Raw genomic sequence first — 19,548 nt, 5'->3', positions numbered from 1 at the left:
ATTGAAACATATGTTCTCCTATTACAGTAATAATCCTTTGTCAGGACATGATGACTTTATTTTTCCAAGTGTAAAATAATGTTCTTGTCCATGAGGTAATCAATAAGTATGTTTGCATCTTCTCTGCCGTCTCCTGTTGTCTTTGACAAATATTTTTCCCCTTTGTAATATTACATTTTCTGTAAAAATGACATTTTCTGACAATATTGTCATTTTACATTCTCTGGTATTATGACGTTTGTCTTTCTGGCAAAAAGCATTTTCTTCAAAAGTTACGACATTCTTCTCATCATTTTCTGACTTTTCCTCCTAATATAATGACAAATTGTCACATTTTTTCTTCAACATTGTTGGTAAATGAAGTGTTTCTCAGGACTTTATGACTTGTTGTCTTCCCTGATATGATGTGTTCTTTGGAAGAATACAAATAGTTTTATTACATGTTCTCCATATTGGACATCTTTTATGGCAATAATTCAACTTTTAATGTCATTTTATATTTTCTGGTAACATGACAATGAAAGGATAGATTTTTTTTTTGTAATATATGACATTATTCTTATAATTCTCTGACATTTCTGGTAATATTACGACAAATTCCCTCAAAATTGCTACTTTTCCCTCACAATATTCAGATTTCTTGTATGAACTTTTTGGTCAAGTGTTTTTTCTCCTACTACAGTATTAATCCTTTGTCAGGACAGTATGACTTTATTTGTCCAACTGTAGAATGTTCCCTCATAATGTTATTGTCCATGAGGTAATCAATAAGTATGTTTCATCTTCTCTGCCGTCTCCTGTTGTCTTTGACAAATAATTTTTCCCTTTTGTAATATTACATTTTTTTATGCCAATGACATCTTTTCTGGCGATAATGTAACTTTTCTTGTGGTTTTCTATTTTCCGGTAATGATATTTTTCTTTCTTGTAATATTGCATTTTCTCTGAAAAATGTTGACATGATTTTCTGGTAATATTATGACAAATGATGAGGAAAATTGCTGCTTTTCTCCTCGTTATATTCAGACGTTTTCTTGTATGACCCAGAAAGGGACAAGCGGTAGAAAATGGATGGATATTGAAACATATGTTCTCCTATTACAGTAATAATCCTTTGTCAGGACATGATGACTTTATTTTTCCAAGTGTAAAATAATGTTCTTGTCCATGAGGTAATCAATAAGTATGTTTGCATCTTCTCTGCCGTCTCCTGTTGTCTTTGACAAATAATTTTTCCCTTTGTAATATTACATTTTCTGTAAAAATGACATTTTCTGACAATATTGTCATTTTACATTCTCTGGTATTAGGACGTTTGTCTTTCTGGTAAAAAGCATTTTCTTCAAAAGTTACGACATTCTTCTCATCATTTTCTGACTTTTCCTCCTAATATAATGACAAATTGTCACATTTTTTCTTCAACATTGTTGGTAAATGAAGTGTTTCTCAGGACTTTATGACTTGTTGTCTTCCCTGATATGATGTGTTCTTTGGAAGAATACAAATAGTTGTATTACATGTTCTCCATATTGGACATCTTTTATGGCAATAATTCAACTTTTAATGTCATTTTATATTTTCCGGTAACATGACATTTGTGTTATGACAATGAAAGGATAGATTTTTTTTTTTTTGTAATATATGACATTATTCTTATAATTCTCTGACATTTCTGGTAGTATTACGATAAATTCCCTCAAAATTGCTACTTTTCCCTCACAATATTCAGATTTCTTGTATGAACTTTTTGGTCAAGTGTTTTTTCTCCTACTACAGTATTAATCCTTTGTCAGGACAGTATGACTTTATTTGACCAACTGTAGAATGTTCCCTCATAATGTTCTTGTCCATGAGGTAATCAATAAGTATGTTTCATCTTCTCTGCCGTCTCCTGTTGTCTTTGAAAATATATTTTTCCCTTTTTAATATTACATTGACATCTTTTCTGGCAATAATTTTAACTTTTCTTGTCATTTTCTATTTTCCGGTAATGATATTTTTCTTTCTTGTAATATTGCATTTTCTCTGAAAAATGTTGACATGATTTTCTGGTAATATTATGACAAATGATGAGGAAAATTGCTGCTTTTCTCCTCGTTATATTCAGACTTTTTCTTGTATGACCCAGAAAGGGACAAGCGGTAGAAAATGGATGGATATTGAAACATATGTTCTCCTATTACAGTAATAATCCTTTGTCAGGACATGATGACTTTATTTTTCCAAGTGTAAAATAATGTTCTTGTCCATGAGGTAATCAATAAGTATGTTTCATCTTCTCTGCCGTCTCCTGTTGTTTTTGAAAAATATTTTTTCCCTTTGTAATATTACATTTTCTGTAAAAATGACATTTTCTGACAATATTGTCATTTTACATTCTCTGGTATTAGGACGTTTGTCTTTCTGGCAAAAAGCATTTTCTTTGAAAGTTACGACATTCTTCTCATCATTTTCTGACTTTTCCTCCTAATATAATGACAAATTGTCACATTTTTTCTTCAACATTGTTGGTAAATGAAGTGTTTCTCAGGACTTTATGACTTGTTGTCTTCCCTGATATGATGTGTTCTTTGGAAGAATACAAATAGTTGTATTACATGTTCTCCATATTGGACATCTTTTATGGCAATAATTCAACTTTTAATGTCATTTTATATTTTCCGGTAACATGACAATGAAAGGATAGATTTTTTTTTTGTAATATATGACATTATTCTTATAATTCTCTGACATTTCTGGTAATATTACGATACATTCCCTCAAAATTGCTACTTTTCCCTCACAATATTCAGATTTCTTGTATGAACTTTTTGGTCAAGTGTTTTTTCTCCTACTACAGTATTAATCCTTTGTCAGGACAGTATGACTTTATTTGTCCAACTGTAGAATGTTCCCTCATAATGTTCTTGTCCATGAGGTAATCAATAAGTATGTTTGCATCTTCTCTGCCGTCTCCTGTTGTCTTTGACAAATAATTTTTCCCTTTTGTAATATTACATTTTTTTATGCCAATGACATCTTTTCTGGCGATAATGTAACTTTTCTTGTGGTTTTCTATTTTCCGGTAATGATATTTTTCTTTCTTGTAATATTGCATTTTCTCTGAAAAAATGTTGACATGATTTTCTGGTAATATTATGACAAATGATGAGGAAAATTGCTGCTTTTCTCCTCGTTATATTCAGACTTTTTCTTGTATGACCCAGAAAGGGACAAGCGGTAGAAAATGGATTGATATTGAAACATGTGTTCTCCTATTACAGTAATAATCCTTTGTCAGGACATGATGACTTTATTTTTCCAAGTGTAAAATAATGTTCTTGTCCATGAGGTAATCAATAAGTATGTTTGCATCTTCTCTGCCGTCTCCTGTTGTCTTTGACAAATATTTTTTCCCTTTGTAATATTACATTTTCTGTAAAAATGACATTTTCTGACAATATTGTCATTTTACATTCTCTGGTATTATGACGTTTGTCTTTCTGGCAAAAAGCATTTTCTTTGAAAGTTACGACATTCTTCTCATCATTTTCTGACTTTTCCTCCTAATATAATGACAAATTGTCACATTTTTTCTTCAACATTGTTGGTAAATGAAGTGTTTCTCAGGACTTTATGACTTGTTGTCTTCCCTGATATGATGTGTTCTTTGGAAGAATACAAATAGTTGTATTACATGTTCTCCCATATTGGACATCTTTTATGGCAATAATTCAACTTTTAATGTCATTTTATATTTTCCGGTAACATGACATTTGTGTTATGACAATGAAAGGATAGATTTTTTTTTGGTGTAATATATGACATTATTCTTATAATTCTCTGACATTTCTGGTAATATTACGACAAATTCCCTCAAAATTGCTACTTTTCCCTCACAATATTCAGATTTCTTGTATGAACTTTTTGGTCAAGTGTTTTTTCTCCTACTACAGTATTAATCCTTTGTCAGGACAGTATGACTTTATTTGTCCAACTGTAGAATGTTCCCTCATAATGTTCTTGTCCATGAGGTAATCAATAAGTATGTTTTCATCTTCTCTGCCGTCTCCTGTTGTCTTTGACAAATAATTTTTCCCTTTGTACTATTACATTGACATCTTTTCTGGCAATAATTTAACTTTTCTTGTCATTTTCTATTTTCCGGTAATTATATTTTTTCTTTCTTGTAATATTGAATTTTCTCTAAAAAATGTTGGCATCATTTTCTGGTAATATTATGACAAATGATGAGAAAATTGCTGCTTTTCTCCTCGTAATATTCAAGACTTTTTCTTGTATGATATTGAAACATATGTTCTCCTATTACAGTAATAATCCTTTGTCAGGACATGATGACTTTATTTTTCCACGTGTAAAATAATGTTCTTGTCCATGAGGTAATCAATAAGTATGTTTCATCTTCTCTGCCGTCTCCTGTTGTCTTTGACAAATAATTTTTCCCTTTGTAATATTACATTTTCTGTAAAAATGACATTTTCTGACAATATTGTCGTTTTACATTCTCTGGTATTAGGACGTTTGTCTTTCTGGCAAAAAGCATTTTCTTCAAAAGTTACGACATTCTTCTCATCATTTTCTGACTTTTCCTCCTAATATAATGACAAATTGTCACATTTTTTCTTCAACATTGTTGGTAAATGAAGTGTTTCTCAGGACTTTATGACTTGTTGTCTTCCCTGATATGATGTGTTCTTTGGAAGAATACAAATAGTTGTATTACATGTTCTCCATATTGGACATCTTTTATGGCAATAATTCAACTTTTAATGTCATTTTATATTTTCCGGTAACATGACATTTGTGTTATGACAATGAAAGGATAGATTTTTTTTTTGTGTAATATATGACATTATTCGTATAATTCTCTGACATTTCTGGTAATATTACGATAAATTCCCTCAAAATTGCTACTTTTCCCTCACAATATTCAGATTTCTTGTATGAACTTTTTGGTCAAGTGTTTTTTCTCCTACTACAGTATTAATCCTTTGTCAGGACAGTATGACTTTATTTGTCCAACTGTAGAATGTTCCCTCATAATGTTCTTGTCCATGAGGTAATCAATAAGTATGTTTCATCTTCTCTGCCGTCTCCTGTTGTCCTTGAAAAAAGATTTTTCCCTTTTTAATATTACATTGACATCTTTTCTGGCAATAATTTTAACTTTTCTTGTCATTTTCTATTTTCCGGTAATTATATTTTTTCTTTCTTGTAATATTGAATTTTCTCTAAAAAAATGTTGGCATCATTTTCTGGTAATATTATGACAAATGATGAGAAAATTGCTGCTTTTCTCCTCGTAATATTCAAGACTTTTTCTTGTATGATATTGAAACATGTGTTCTCCTATTACAGTAATAATCCTTTGTCAGGACATGATGACTTTATTTTTCCAAGTGTAAAATAATGTTCTTGTCCATGAGGTAATCAATAAGTATGTTTCATCTTCTCTGTCGTCTCCTGTTGTCTTTGACAAATAATTGTTCCCTTTTGTAATATTACATTTTTTTATGCCAATGACATCTTTTCTGGCGATAATGTAACTTTTCTTGTGGTTTTCTATTTTCCGGTAATGATATTTTTCTTTCTTGTAATATTGCATTTTCTCTAAAAAAATGTTGACATGATTTTCTGGTAATATTATGACAAATGATGAGGAAAATTGCTGCTTTTCTCCTCGTTATATTCAGACTTTTTCTTGTATGACCCAGAAAGGGACAAGCGGTAGAAAATGGATTGATATTGAAACATATGTTCTCCTATTACAGTAATAATCCTTTGTCAGGACATGATGACTTTATTTTTCCAAGTGTAAAATAATGTTCTTGTCCATGAGGTAATCAATAAGTATGTTTGCATCTTCTCTGCCGTCTCCTGTTGTCTTTGACAAATATTTTTTCCCTTTGTAATATTACATTTTCTGTAAAAATGACATTTTCTGACAATATTGTCATTTTACATTCTCTGGTATTAGGACGTTTGTCTTTCTGGCAAAAAGCATTTTCTTCGAAAGTTACGACATTCTTCTCATCATTTTCTGACTTTTCCTCCTAATATAATGACAAATTGTCACATTTTTTCTTCAACATTGTTGGTAAATGAAGTGTTTCTCAGGACTTTATGACTTGTTGTCTTCCCTGATATGATGTGTTCTTTGGAAGAATACAAATAGTTGTATTACATGTTCTCCATATTGGACATCTTTTATGGCAATAATTCAACTTTTAATGTCATTTTATATTTTCCGGTAACATGACAATGAAAGGATAGATTTTTTTTTTTGTAATATATGACATTATTCTTATAATTCTCTGACATTTCTGGTAATATTACGATAAATTCCCTCAAAATTGCTACTTTTCCCTCACAATATTCAGATTTCTTGTATGAACTTTTTGGTCAAGTGTTTTTTCTCCTACTACAGTATTAATCCTTTGTCAGGACAGTATGACTTTATTTGTCCAACTGTAGAATGTTCCCTCATAATGTTATTGTCCATAAGGTAATCAATAAGTATGTTTTCATCTTCTCTGCCGTCTCCTGTTGTCCTTGAAAAAAGATTTTTCCCTTTTTAATATTACATTGACATCTTTTCTGGCAATAATTTGAACTTTTCTTGTCATTTTCTATTTTCCGGTAATTATATTTTTTCTTTCTTGTAATATTGAATTATCTCTAAAAAATGTTGGCATCATTTTCTGGTAATATTATGACAAATGATGAGAAAATTGCTGCTTTTCTCCTTGTAATATTCAAGACTTTTTCTTGTATGATATTGAAACATATGTTCTCCTATTACAGTAATAATCCTTTGTCAGGACATGATGACTTTATTTTTCCAAGTGTCAAATAATGTTCTTGTCCATGAGGTAATCAATAAGTATGTTTGCATCTTCTCTGCCGTCTCCTGTTGTCTTTGACAAATATTTTTTCCCTTTGTAATATTACATTTTCTGTAAAAATGACATTTTCTGACAATATTGTCATTTTACATTCTCTGGTATTATGACGTTTGTCTTTCTGGCAAAAAGCATTTTCTTCGAAAGTTACGACATTCTTCTCATTTTCTGACTTTTCCTCCTAATATAATGACAAATTGTCACATTTTTTCTTCAACATTGTTGGTAAATGAAGTGTTTCTCAGGACTTTATGACTTGTTGTCTTCCCTGATATGATGTGTTCTTTGGAAGAATACAAATAGTTTTATTACATGTTCTCCATATTGGACATCTTTTATGGCAATAATTCAACTTTTAATGTCATTTTATATTTTCCGGTAACATGACAATGAAAGGATAGATTTTTTTTTTGTAATATATGACATTATTCTTATAATTCTCTGACATTTCTGGTAATATTACGATAAATTCCCTCAAAATTGCTACTTTTCCCTCACAATATTCAGATTTCTTGTATGAACTTTTTGGTCAAGTGTTTTTTCTCCTACTACAGTATTAATCCTTTGTCAGGACAGTATGACTTTATTTGTCCAACTGTAGAATGTTCCCTCATAATGTTCTTGTCCATAAGGTAATCAATAAGTGTGTTTCATCTTCTCTGCCGTCTCCTGTTGTCCTTGAAAAATGATTTTTCCCTTTGTAATATTACATTGACATCTTTTCTGGCAATAATGTAACGTTTCTTGTCATTTTCTATTTTCCGGTAATGATATTTTTCTTTCTTGTAATAATGCATTTTTTCTGAATAATGTTGACATCATTTTCTGGTGATATTATGACAAATGATGAGAAAATTGCTGCTTTTCTCCTTGTTGTATTCAGACTTTTTCTTGAATGATATTGAACCATATTTTCTCCTATTACAGTAATAATCCTTTGTCAGGACATGATGACTTTATTTTTCCAAGTGTAAAATAATGTTCCTGTCCATGAGGCATGAAATCAATAATGATTGTTTTGCATCTCCAGGCTCCTCGGTGCCGTCTCCTTCCCTCCCATCCTCGTCTAACTTCAGGCCGGCTTTCAGCGACTTTGGTCCTCCTTCCATGGGTTTTGTCCAGGTATGCACTTCACTACTTGCGGCCGTCAGAATGACGCGGCACATCCGCCAGTCAGAGAAGGGTGATGACAAGATGTTGTCTCCTCCACTGTCAGCCCGTCAAAGTCAGCCAAGGCTCCACTTACAGCGAGCTTCTGTCCGTCATCGAGGAGATGAGCCGGGAGATCCGCCCTACGTACGCTGGCAGCAAAAGTGCCATGGAGAGGCTAAAGAGAGGTACACACACTTTAAGAACTGACATTATACACTGCATTGGGAAAGTATTCACAGTGTTCACATGTTATGTTACAGCTAGGGTTCTAATACAGGTAAAAGCCAGTAAATTAGAATATTTTGAAAAACTTGATTTATTTCAGTAATTGCATTCAAAAGGTGTAACTTGTACATTATATTTATTCATTGCACACAGACTGATGCATTCAAATGTTTATTTCATTTAATTTTGATGATTTGAAGTGGCAACAAATGAAAATCCAAAATTCCGTGTGTCACAAAATTAGAATATTACTTAAGGCTAATACAAAAAAGGGATTTTTAGAAATGTTGGCCAACTGAAAAGTATGAAAATGAAAAATATGAGCATGTACAATACTCAATACTTGGTTGGAGCTCCTTTTGCCTCAATTACTGCGTTAATGCGGCGTGGCATGGAGGCCTCTGAAAAATACAACTACTACATTGCTGGTTTTACAAGCAGAGGAGCATGTTGGGCAGCGCACACACACAGAGTACTTACAAGCAGACACAGTGTGTAGACAGAAAAAGGGAGAATGGATGCATTTTGGTGTAAAAAGTAAAGGTGAAGTTATAACACTGAAACACCCTCAGGAAGAGCTTCTTTAAGACATGGCTAACATCCATCCACAGTGTTTTAGCTACTTCTAAATCACTAATCCTCGTTTCCATGGCGACAAATAAAGTAAGTTTCTTACAAGTAGCCTTATCACTGGAGGACGAGGAATAGCTAAACATGCTTTACTACACACCGTAGGAGCACGGCGTCACAATGTAAACAAATGCCATGGGTGGATCTACACCTGACATCCACTGTAATGATACCAAGTACAAGAGTGTATTACATCGATGTTTTTTTTAAAATCCATATTATGTTTATAAAGTCAGTAAATATGTCCCTGGACACATGAGGACTTTGAATATGACCAAAGTGTGATCCTGTAACTACTTGGTATCGGATCCATACCTAAATGTGTGGTATCATCCAAAACTAATGTTAAAGTTAAAGTTAAAGTAGCAATGATTGTCACACACACACTAGGTGTGGTGAAATTTGTCCTCTGCATTTAACCCATCCCCTTGTTCACCCCCTGGGAGGTGAGGGGAGCAGTGGGCTGCAGCGGTGCCGCGCCCGGGAATCATTTTTGGTGATTTAACCCCCAATTCCGACCCTCGATGCTGATTGTATGATCTTGCAACTACTTGGTATTGGATCGATATCTAAATGTATTCACAGTGTATTAGCTACTTCTAAATCACTAATCCTCGTTTCCATGGTGACAAATAAAGTAAGTTTCTTACAAGTAGCATTATCACTGGAGGAGGAGGAATAGCTAAACCTGCTTCACTACACACCGTAGGAGGATACAATAGCTCACCGGTGTCACAATGTAAACAAACGCCATGGGTGGATCTACACCTGACATCCACTGTAATGACACCAAGTACAAGAGTGTATCTAGCCGATACCACTAGGATTACATCGATGTTTTAAAAAAAATCCATATTATGTTTATAAAGTCAGTAAATATGTCCCTGGACACATGAGGACTTTGAATATCACCAAAGTGTGATCCTGTAACTACTTGGTATCGGATCGATACCTAAATGTGTGGTATCATCCAAAACTAATGTCAAGTATGAAAGAAGAGAAGAATAAGTGATTATTACATTTGAACAGAAGTGTAGATAGAACATGTTGAAACAAAAAAACAGCACGACACCTACCCTTTACATCAGTATTTTTAACCATATCATTACTGGTGTATTAGGTATTATATTTTATTGTATGATCTTGCAACTACTTGGTATCGGATCGATATCTAAATGTATTCACAGTGTTTTAGCCACTTCTAAATCACTAATCTTGGCCTCCATGGCGACAAACAAAGTAAGTTTCTTACAAGTATCATTATCACTGGAGGACGAGGAATAGCTAAACATGCTTCACTACACACCGTAGGAGGATACAATAGCTCACCGCCGTCACAATGTAAACAAACGCCATGGGTGGATCTACACCTGACATCCACTGTAATGATACCAAGTACAAGAGTGTATCTAGCCGATACCATTAGGATTACATCGATGTTTTTTTAAATCCATATTATGTTTATAAAGTCAGTAAATACGTCCCTGGACACATGAAGACTTTGAATATGACCAAAGTGTGATCCTGTAACTACTTGGTATCGGATCCATACCTAAATGTGTGGTATCATCCAAAACTAATGTCAAGTATGAAAGAAGAGAAGAATAAGTGATTATTACATTTTAACAGAAGTGTAGATAGAACATGTTAAAACAGAAAACAGTGCGACACCTACCCTTTACATCAGTATTTTTAACCATATTATTACTGGTGTATTAGGTATTATATTTTATTGTATGATCTTGCAACTACTTGGTATTGGATCGATATCTAAATGTATTCACAGTGTATTAGCTACTTCTAAATCACTAATCCTCGTTTCCATGGCGACAAACAAAGTAAGTTTCTTACAAGTAGCATTATCACTGGAGGACGAGGAATAGCTAAACCTGCTTCACTACACACCGTAGGAGGATACAATAGCTCACCGGCGTCACAATGTAAACAAACGCCATGGGTGGATCTACACCTGACATCCACTGTAATGATACCAAGTACAAGAGTGTATCTAGCCGATACCACTAGGATTACATCGATGTTTTTTTAAAATCCATATTATGTTTATAAAGTCAGTAAATACGTCCCTGGACACATGAGGACTTTGAATATGACCAAAGTGTGATCCTGTAACTACTTGGTATCGGATCCATACCTAAATGTGTGGTATCATCCAAAACTAATGTCAAGTATGAAAGAAGAGAAGAATAAGTGATTATTACATTTGAACAGAAGTGTAGATAGAACATGTTGAAACAGAAAACAGCACGACACCTACCCTTTACATCAGTATTTTTAACCATATTATTACTGGTGTATTAGTTATTATATTTTATGGTATGATCTTGCAACTACTTGGTATTGGATCGATATCTAAATGTATTCACAGTGTTTTTGCTACTTCTAAATCGCTAATCGTGGCCTCCATGGCGACAAACAAAGTAAGTTTCTTACAAGTACCATTATCACTGGAGGACGAGGGAAAGCTAAACATGCTTCACTACACACCGTAGGAGGATACAATAGCTCACCGCCGTCACAATGTAAACAAACGCCATGGGTGGATCTGCACCTGACATCCACTGTAATGATACCAAGTACAAGAGTGTATTACATCGATGTTTTTTTCAAATCTATATTATGTTTATAAAGTCAGTAAATATGTCCCTGGACACATGAGGACTTTGCATATGACCAAAGTGTGATCCTGTAACTACTTGGTATCGGATCCATACCTAAATGTGTGGTATCATCCAAAACTAATGTTAAAGTTAAAGTAGCAATGATTGTCACACACACACACTAGGTGTGGTGAAATTTGTCCTCTGCATTTAACCCATCCCCTTGTTCACCCCCTGGGAGGTGAGGGGAGCAGTGGGCTGCAGCGGTGCCGCGCCCGGGAATCAATTTTGGTGATTTAACCCCCAATTCCGACCCTTGATGCTGATTGTATGATCTTGCAACTACTTGGTATTGGATCGATATCTAAATGTATTCACAGTGTATTAGCTACTTCTAAATCACTAATCGTGGCCTCCATGGCGACAAACAAAGTAAGTTTCTTACAAGTAGCATTATCACTGGAGGACGAGGAATAGCTATACATGCTTCACTACACACCGTAGGAGGATACAATAGCTCACCGGCGTCACAATGTAAACAAACGCCATGGGTGGATCTACACCTGACATCCACTGTAATGATACCAAGTACAAGAGTGTATCTAGCCGATACCATTAGGATTACATCGATGTTTTTTTAAATCCATACTATGTTTATAAAGTCAGTAAATATGTCCCTGGACACATGAGGACTTTGAATATGACCAATTTATGATCCTGTAACTACTTGGTATCGGATGGATACCTAAATGTGTGGTATCATCCAAAACTAATGTCAAGTATGAAAGAAGAGAAGAATAAGTGATTATTACATTTGAACAGAAGTGTAGATAGAACATGTTGAAACAGAAAACATCACGACACCTACCCTTTACATCAGTATTTTTAACCATATTATTACTGGTGTATTAGGTATTATATTTTATTGTATGATCTTGCAACTACTTGGTATTGGATCGATATCTAAATGTATTCACAGTGTTTTAGCTACTTCTAAATCACTAATCTTGGCCTCCATGGCGACAAACAAAGTAAGTTTCTTACAAGTAGCATTATCACTGGAGGACGAGGAATAGCTAAACATGCTTCACTACACACCGTAGGAGGATACAATAGCTCACCGGCGTCACAATGTAAACAAACGCCATGGGTGGATCTACACCTGACATCCACTGTAATGATACCAAGTACAAGAGTGTATTACATCGATGTTTTTTTAAAATCCATATTATGTTTATAAAGTCAGTAAATATGTCCCCGGACACATGAAGACTTTGAATATGACCAAAGTGTGATCCTGTAACTACTTGGTATCACATCCATACCTAAATGTGTGGTATCATCCAAAACTAATGTCAAGTATGAAAGAAGAGAAGAATAAGTGATTATTACATTTGAACAGAAGTGTAGATAGAACATGTTGAAACAGAAAACAGCACGACACCTACCCTTTACATCAGTATTTTTAACCATATCATTACTGGTGTATTAGGTATTATATTTTATTGTATGATCTTGCAACTACTTGGTATTGGATCGATATCTAAATGTATTCACAGTGTATTAGCTACTTCTAAATCACTAATCCTCGTTTCCATGGTGACAAATAAAGTAAGTTTCTTACAAGTAGCATTATCACTGGAGGAAAAGGAATAGCTAAACATGCTATAATAGCGCGCCGCTAACAGCAAGCTAGCGCTCCTCAATGTAAACAAATGTCATAAGTGGATCCACACCTGGCATTTACTGTACTGATACCAAGTACAAGAGCCGTATATAGTTGATACTACAATAATTAATAGTTTATAAATCCATGAAATACGTCTCTGGACACAGGAGAACTTTAACCCTGTAACTACTTGGTATTGGATTGCTACCTAAATGTGTAATATCATGCAAAACTAATGTTAAGTATGATTATTACAGTTGAACACAAGTGTAGATAAAGTTAAAAGTTAAAGTACCAATGATTGTCACACACACACTAGGTGTGGCGAGATTATTCTCTGCATTTGACCCGTCACCCTTGATCACCCCCTGGGAGGTGAGGGGAGCAGTGGGCAGCAGCGGTGGCCACGCCCGGGAATCATTTTGGTGATTTAACCCCCAATTCCAACCCTTGATGCTGAGTGCCAAGCAGGGAGGTAATGGCTCCCATTTTTATAGTCTTTGGTATGACTCGGCCGGGGTTTGAACTCACAACCTACCCATCTCAGGGCGGACACTCTAACCACTAGGCCACTGAGTAGATGGAACATGTTAAGTTAGCAGATATTAACAGTGGATTAATAATACATTTTCTACCGCTTGTCCCTCATAATGTTGGCAAAATAGAATGTTACTGCATACTTCAGTAACCAATTAGGAGCCTTCTTACTACTAAAAGACAAGTTGTCTAGAATGTTCACTATCTTATTTAATAACAAATGTGTTCTTTGATTGCAATAAGAAACATGTTGAATGCATCATAACATTTTATGTTCAAATAATGACATTTTTTGTGGAAATACATATTTAGTTCCAGCACAGGTGTCATCAGATCAGCAAAGTCTTGTCTTACTAAATGTATTTCTTCTTTCCATGTAGACAGAAAAAACATTGATGTACTGCATGAACCGTTCAATGTTCAAATTGTACAATATTGCAACAAATATTACACCAAAAATAATATTTCAATATCTGCATGGCTTATGATTTCACAGCAAGTTATCCATCTAATTGTAAAAATGACAATCTTGTGTTTTTATGGCTAATTATTGTATATTTCAAATAGTTAATGGTAAAAGTCTGGTGACTGAACTGCCAAGTTTGTACAATTGTTTTTTTTTTAACGGTGCAGTACTGTTGGAATAACCCAGGGGTCGGCAACCCAAATTGTTGAAAGAGCCATATTGGACCCAAAAATACAAAAACAAATCTGTCTGGAGCCGCAACAAATTAAAAGCCATATTACATACAGATAGTGTGTCAGGAGATATACATTGAAGAGGACTTAAAGCATACCTGCCAACTACTCCGGTTTTCCCGTAATTAGTACGGTTTTCATCAACCTATTCCGGGTTACGGTTGCAGTGATAAAAAATACGTTTTTTCATTAATTAAAAAAAATATTTTTTTAAAATGCGCAAGGCTATTTATAGCACCGCTGCCAAGCACGAGGCCATTGTTTCCAAACGAGCGAAGGATCATGGAATCAGCCGGAGAAAAATCGCAAACGAGTCTTAAACCGAAAAGAAAACTGCAGTCATTCCGTGAAGAATATTCAAAAGCCTATCCGGGAATAATTATCCGTTCCAAAAAGGGTGAAAACTACGCGAATTGCACCTTGTGCAGACAAGATTTTTCGATCGGACACGGAGGAATTAGCGATGTAAAAGACCACGTTGGGACAAAAAAACACAAGTCTAATGCCGTTGCTAGCGATACAAGGGGAAAACTTTCAACGTTTTTCGGATTTTAGCCACAAAAAGGTAATGACACCAATGTTATCTATTGGAATTGTTTAGTACTGTTATACTGTTAAAAGTGTTTATACTATTTATGCTTTCAAGTCCAAGTTGAAGAAATCTTGTTAAATGTTGACAGCATAACTACCAAAATACAGAAGTATGTCCTTAATATGCGGTGCTATTTCTGTTGAAAAGTTCAAATGATTACATTAGAGATGTGATGTGCCACTTTTCAAGTTATGATGGCTTAAATTAATTTTCATTCATTTTTCATATTTTGAATTCTTTTGAAAGGCTTACAAAAAAACTACATTTGAATTGTAATTCCATGCTATTGACAGGACTATTAATTTTAATGAAGTTAGCTTACCATGTTTACAGTATGATAATTGTGATAGAAATGTGAATTTTAGGCACAGAATATTTTTTACAATTGAACAAGGCAGTAGATTATACAAGCTTGGACAGAAAGTTAATAATGACACCAATTTTTTTTTTTATGGAATTGTTTAGTTCTGTTTTACCATTTGTTTACTGTAAAAAGTGTTTATACTTTCAATTAACAAATTGAAGTCTTGTGAAAGGTTGACAGGATAACTGGCATTAACTGTCAAAATAATTTCAAACTATTGAAGTTAGCTTACAGAATAAACATGTCAATCAACCCATATGATTTTTGCTGTAATATTTTTGTTTTGAAAAGTCACTGTGACTGATAGAAAAGTGATGGTTTTAGCAACATTTTAACCTGTCTGAATGCTACTACCGTATTTTCCGCACCATAAGGCGCCCTGGGTTATAAGCCGCGCCTTCAATGAACGGCATATTTCAAAACTTTGTCCACCTATAAGCCGCCCCGTGTTGTAAGCCGCATCTAACTGCGCTAAAGGAATGTCAAAAAAACAGTCAGATAGGTCAGTCAAACTTTAATAATATATTAAAAACCAGCGTGATGTGAGCACGCATGGAATCGTATTTCAACATGGACGAAGCTGCGTGAAAAAAGCCACCCGGCCTCTTCGCGTAAACTTAAACTTACCTTAACCACTTGCTCATCTTTTCTTCATCCATCCCTTCGAGTTAGCTTTTATGATGACGCCGGCTGGAAAGGTCTCTTTTGGCAAGGTCTTCCTTTTGAATATCACCATGGGTGGAAGTTTCTGGCCATTAGCATGGCAAGCTAGAACCACAGTGAAGGATGACTTCTCATTCCCTGTGGTGCGAATATTCACCGTACGTGCTCCCGTTGTATCCACAGTGCGGTTCACAGGAATATCAGTTGCTGTGAAATAGTAATCCGTGTGCGGATGGAGAGATTGCGTCTTTTCATGAACCGGATCCTTGTCGCTTAGTAGGAGCCATTTTGTGGTCTTTACAGATGTAAACAGGAAATGAAACGTACGATAATATGCGCGCGCTTTTTCTTCTTCTACGCGGGCGGGTGGTTGCTTACAGTAGAAGAAGAAGCGCTTCCTGTTCTATGGGGGCGGGTGCTTACCTTGGCGGTTGCTTGCGTAGAAGAAGAAGTGCTTCCTGTTCTACCGGGAAAAAAGATGGCGGCTGTTTACCGTAGTTGCGAGATCGAAACTTTATGAAAATGAATCGTAATATTAATCCATATATAAAGCGCACCGGGTTATAAGGCGCACTGTCAGCTTTTGAGAAAATTTGTGGTTTTTAGGTGCGCCTTATAGTGCGGAAAATACGGTACTAATGATGTTCCATAAATAATTTTTTAAATTTTTTCAAAAAGATTCAAATTAGCTAGTTTTTCCTCTTCTTTCTGTCGGTTGAATTTTGAATTTTAAAGAGTCGAAATTAAAGATAAACTATGTTTCAAAATTTGATTAGATTTTTTTTCGTGTTTTCTCCTCTTTTAAACCGTTCAATTAAGTGTTTTTTTCATCATTTATTCTCTAGAAAAAACCTTCCGTAAAAGGAAAAAAAAAATGTACAACGGAATGACAGACAGAAATACCCTTTTTTTTTTTTATATATATAAATGTATTTATTTAGCTATTCTTGTTTAAATCACACTTATGTGTACCGTATTTTCCGCACTATAAGGCGCACCGGATTATTAGCCGCACCTTCAATGAATGGCATATTTCATAACTTTGTCCACCAATAAGCCGCCCCGGACTATAAGCCGCGCCTACGCTGCGCTAAAGGGAATGTCAAAAAAACAGTCAGATAGGTCAGTCAAACTTTAATAATATATTAAAAACCAGCGTTCTAACAACTCTGTTCACTCCCAAAATGTACGCAAATGTGCAATCACAAACATAGTAAAATTCAAAATAGTGCAGAGCAATAGCAACATAATGTTGCTCGAACGTTAATGTCACAACACACAAAATAAACATAGCGCTCACTTTCTGAAGTTATTCTTCATTCGTAAATCCTTCGTCTTCGGTGTCCGAAGTGAAAAGTTGGGCAAATTTACGATCCACTGGCAGATGTTGGCGTCGTCTGGCGCTGCCTCCTCGTCTTAGTGAAGGTGTGTTCGCCTTCTGTCATCCATTGTTCCCACGCAGTTAGCAGTCTAGCTTCGAATGCCCTGTTGACACCAATATCTAGCGGCTGGAGGTCTTTTGTCAATCCACCCGGAATGACGGCGAGTATTGAATTAAGCGCGTAAGCGTGTCTCTCAATGTGCTGTTATGAGCTAGCAAATATAACAACTACACTACCCAGCATGCAACGATAGTTACGAGCATGCGCGGTAGCCCTGAGAAGCGTTGTTGTATGCTGGCAGTTAGAATGTGGTTATGAGCACGCTGTGAGTAAACGTTGAGAACTCAGTTAACACGCCTCGTCTGCATTATTTATAATTAGACAGACAACACACTTAATAGGAGCCATTTTGGGGTCTTTACATAAACACACAAATGGAAATGAAACGTCACATATCCCAGCATGCACCGCGCGCTTCTTCTACGGGGAAAAAAGATGGCGGCTGTTTACAGTAGTTGCGAGACCTAAACTTTATGAAAATGAATCTTAATATTTATCCATATATAAAGCGCACCGGGTTATAAGGCGCACTGTCAGCTTTTGAGAAAATTTGTGGTTTTTAGGTGCGCCTTATAGTGCGGAAAATACGGTAACTTACAAATGACAATATATTTATTTATGTAAGTGTGTATCAAACTGGTAGCCCTTCGCATTAATCAGTACCCAAGAAGTAGTTTTTGGTTTCAAAAAGGTTGGTGACCCCTGTACTAGGGCATCAAATCAGTGTCAGTTGAGTCGGTCCATAGGTTGCCTGTAGGGATTTTTAATGTCCAGCAGATGTCAGTATTTAGTGACACAGTATCGACACAGTATCAATACAGTTTTGCAATGTGTCGAAACGCTTCATGACGCCTCATCAACCCATCACTAGCTGACGGTTTGTTGCTGTCAAAAAACGGTAGTAGTCTTTTTACATTTACAGTGAAATTCTGCTGACTGAGTGGCCAGTTTCAGTTTTTACAGTGCATGTAAAAAAAATGACTCTATTAAGCTGTAAGAACATCGGAAGGTTGATGGGTTGAAACAGGATGCACCTGAACTCACTTTTCAACATCCTGGCAAAGGATGTGAATACTTAAGTAAATGTGATTTCTGAGTCAATACATTTGAAACATTTCTAAAATAATACAAAATAAATTACGTTGTCATTATGGGGTATTGTGTGTAGAATTTTGAGTATTCCATTTTTGGAATAAAGCTTTAAGATAACAAAATGTGAATACTTTCCACGTGCATTGTAGACAAAATAGGAAGGGTTGATGAGGACAAGACACAACTTTGATTGTGTGAGTAGAAAGTAAGTCACACATCTGTCATTTCCCACTAATGAGTTGTTGACAAGAACACCACCATAATGAACTCATGCAAATGACAGTCACACACGCGGGCAGAATGCTCCGTTGCCAATTTAGAAAAGATCAGCCCGCCATTACGCTGCGTTCAAATCCAGGTTGATGTCTTCCAGGAATAATCCACGCCCGTGCGCTGGTCAGGGAATGTCTCGCTGAGACGGAAAGAAGCGCCCGCACATAACACTCTTCTCTCTTCTCCTGTCCTCACTTCCAACTTGACTTATGTACAGACTTTTCAACTACCACTGTGCATAAAAGACATATTCAAATCAGATTTTTATACCTTTTATGTTCTAAAGAAAACCAAACCTCTCCTCCCCGATTTGACCTCCCACACAACGTCTCAAGTCACTTTTGTTATCGTGGGAATTTTGTAAACCACATTTTTGCAGTTCCGTATGTATATCTTAATTAAATGATTGAAAACAAAGCGCAGCCTTTTTCCTTCCCCAAGTTTTGCAGTAAAACACACGCTGAAGACGGGATAAACACATTTATTTTGTGGTACTTTTTGTATTGCAAGCTGACTTAGATGCACAAAAGTCTAAAGAAACAAATCACCTCTCAAAATAAAACTAGCTTAGGCCAGGGGTCCTCTAACTGTTTTGACTTGGGGGCCACAATTTTGCCTGGCTAAAAAAAACACCAGTACTCTGGGACCCTCGGCTTTGGCTGTGGGCAACCTGTAGGAGTGATCAGCAGT

At 35.3% G+C, this 19,548-nt stretch overlaps 1 protein-coding gene across 1 annotated transcript in view; it reads left to right on the top strand.

Moving 5' to 3' along the window:
- cdk2ap2 (cyclin dependent kinase 2 associated protein 2) overlaps positions 1-19,275 on the top strand; it is a 32,671-nt gene extending 13,396 nt beyond the window's left edge. Inside the window, exons 3-5 of the mRNA XM_061984417.1 lie at positions 7,933-8,024; positions 8,119-8,239; positions 18,959-19,275. Of these exons, the coding sequence (XP_061840401.1) occupies positions 7,933-8,024; positions 8,119-8,239; positions 18,959-19,026 (281 nt within the window). The 3' untranslated portion in view covers positions 19,027-19,275. The remainder of the gene's footprint in view (positions 1-7,932; positions 8,025-8,118; positions 8,240-18,958) is intronic.
- Positions 19,276-19,548: the final 273 nt, after the last annotated feature.

This window comes from Nerophis lumbriciformis, linkage group LG25, assembly GCF_033978685.3.
Source record: "Nerophis lumbriciformis linkage group LG25, RoL_Nlum_v2.1, whole genome shotgun sequence".
In the NCBI taxonomy this organism is placed as follows: Eukaryota; Metazoa; Chordata; class Actinopteri; order Syngnathiformes; family Syngnathidae; genus Nerophis; species Nerophis lumbriciformis.
This window is presented reverse-complemented; position numbering and strand designations above follow the sequence as displayed.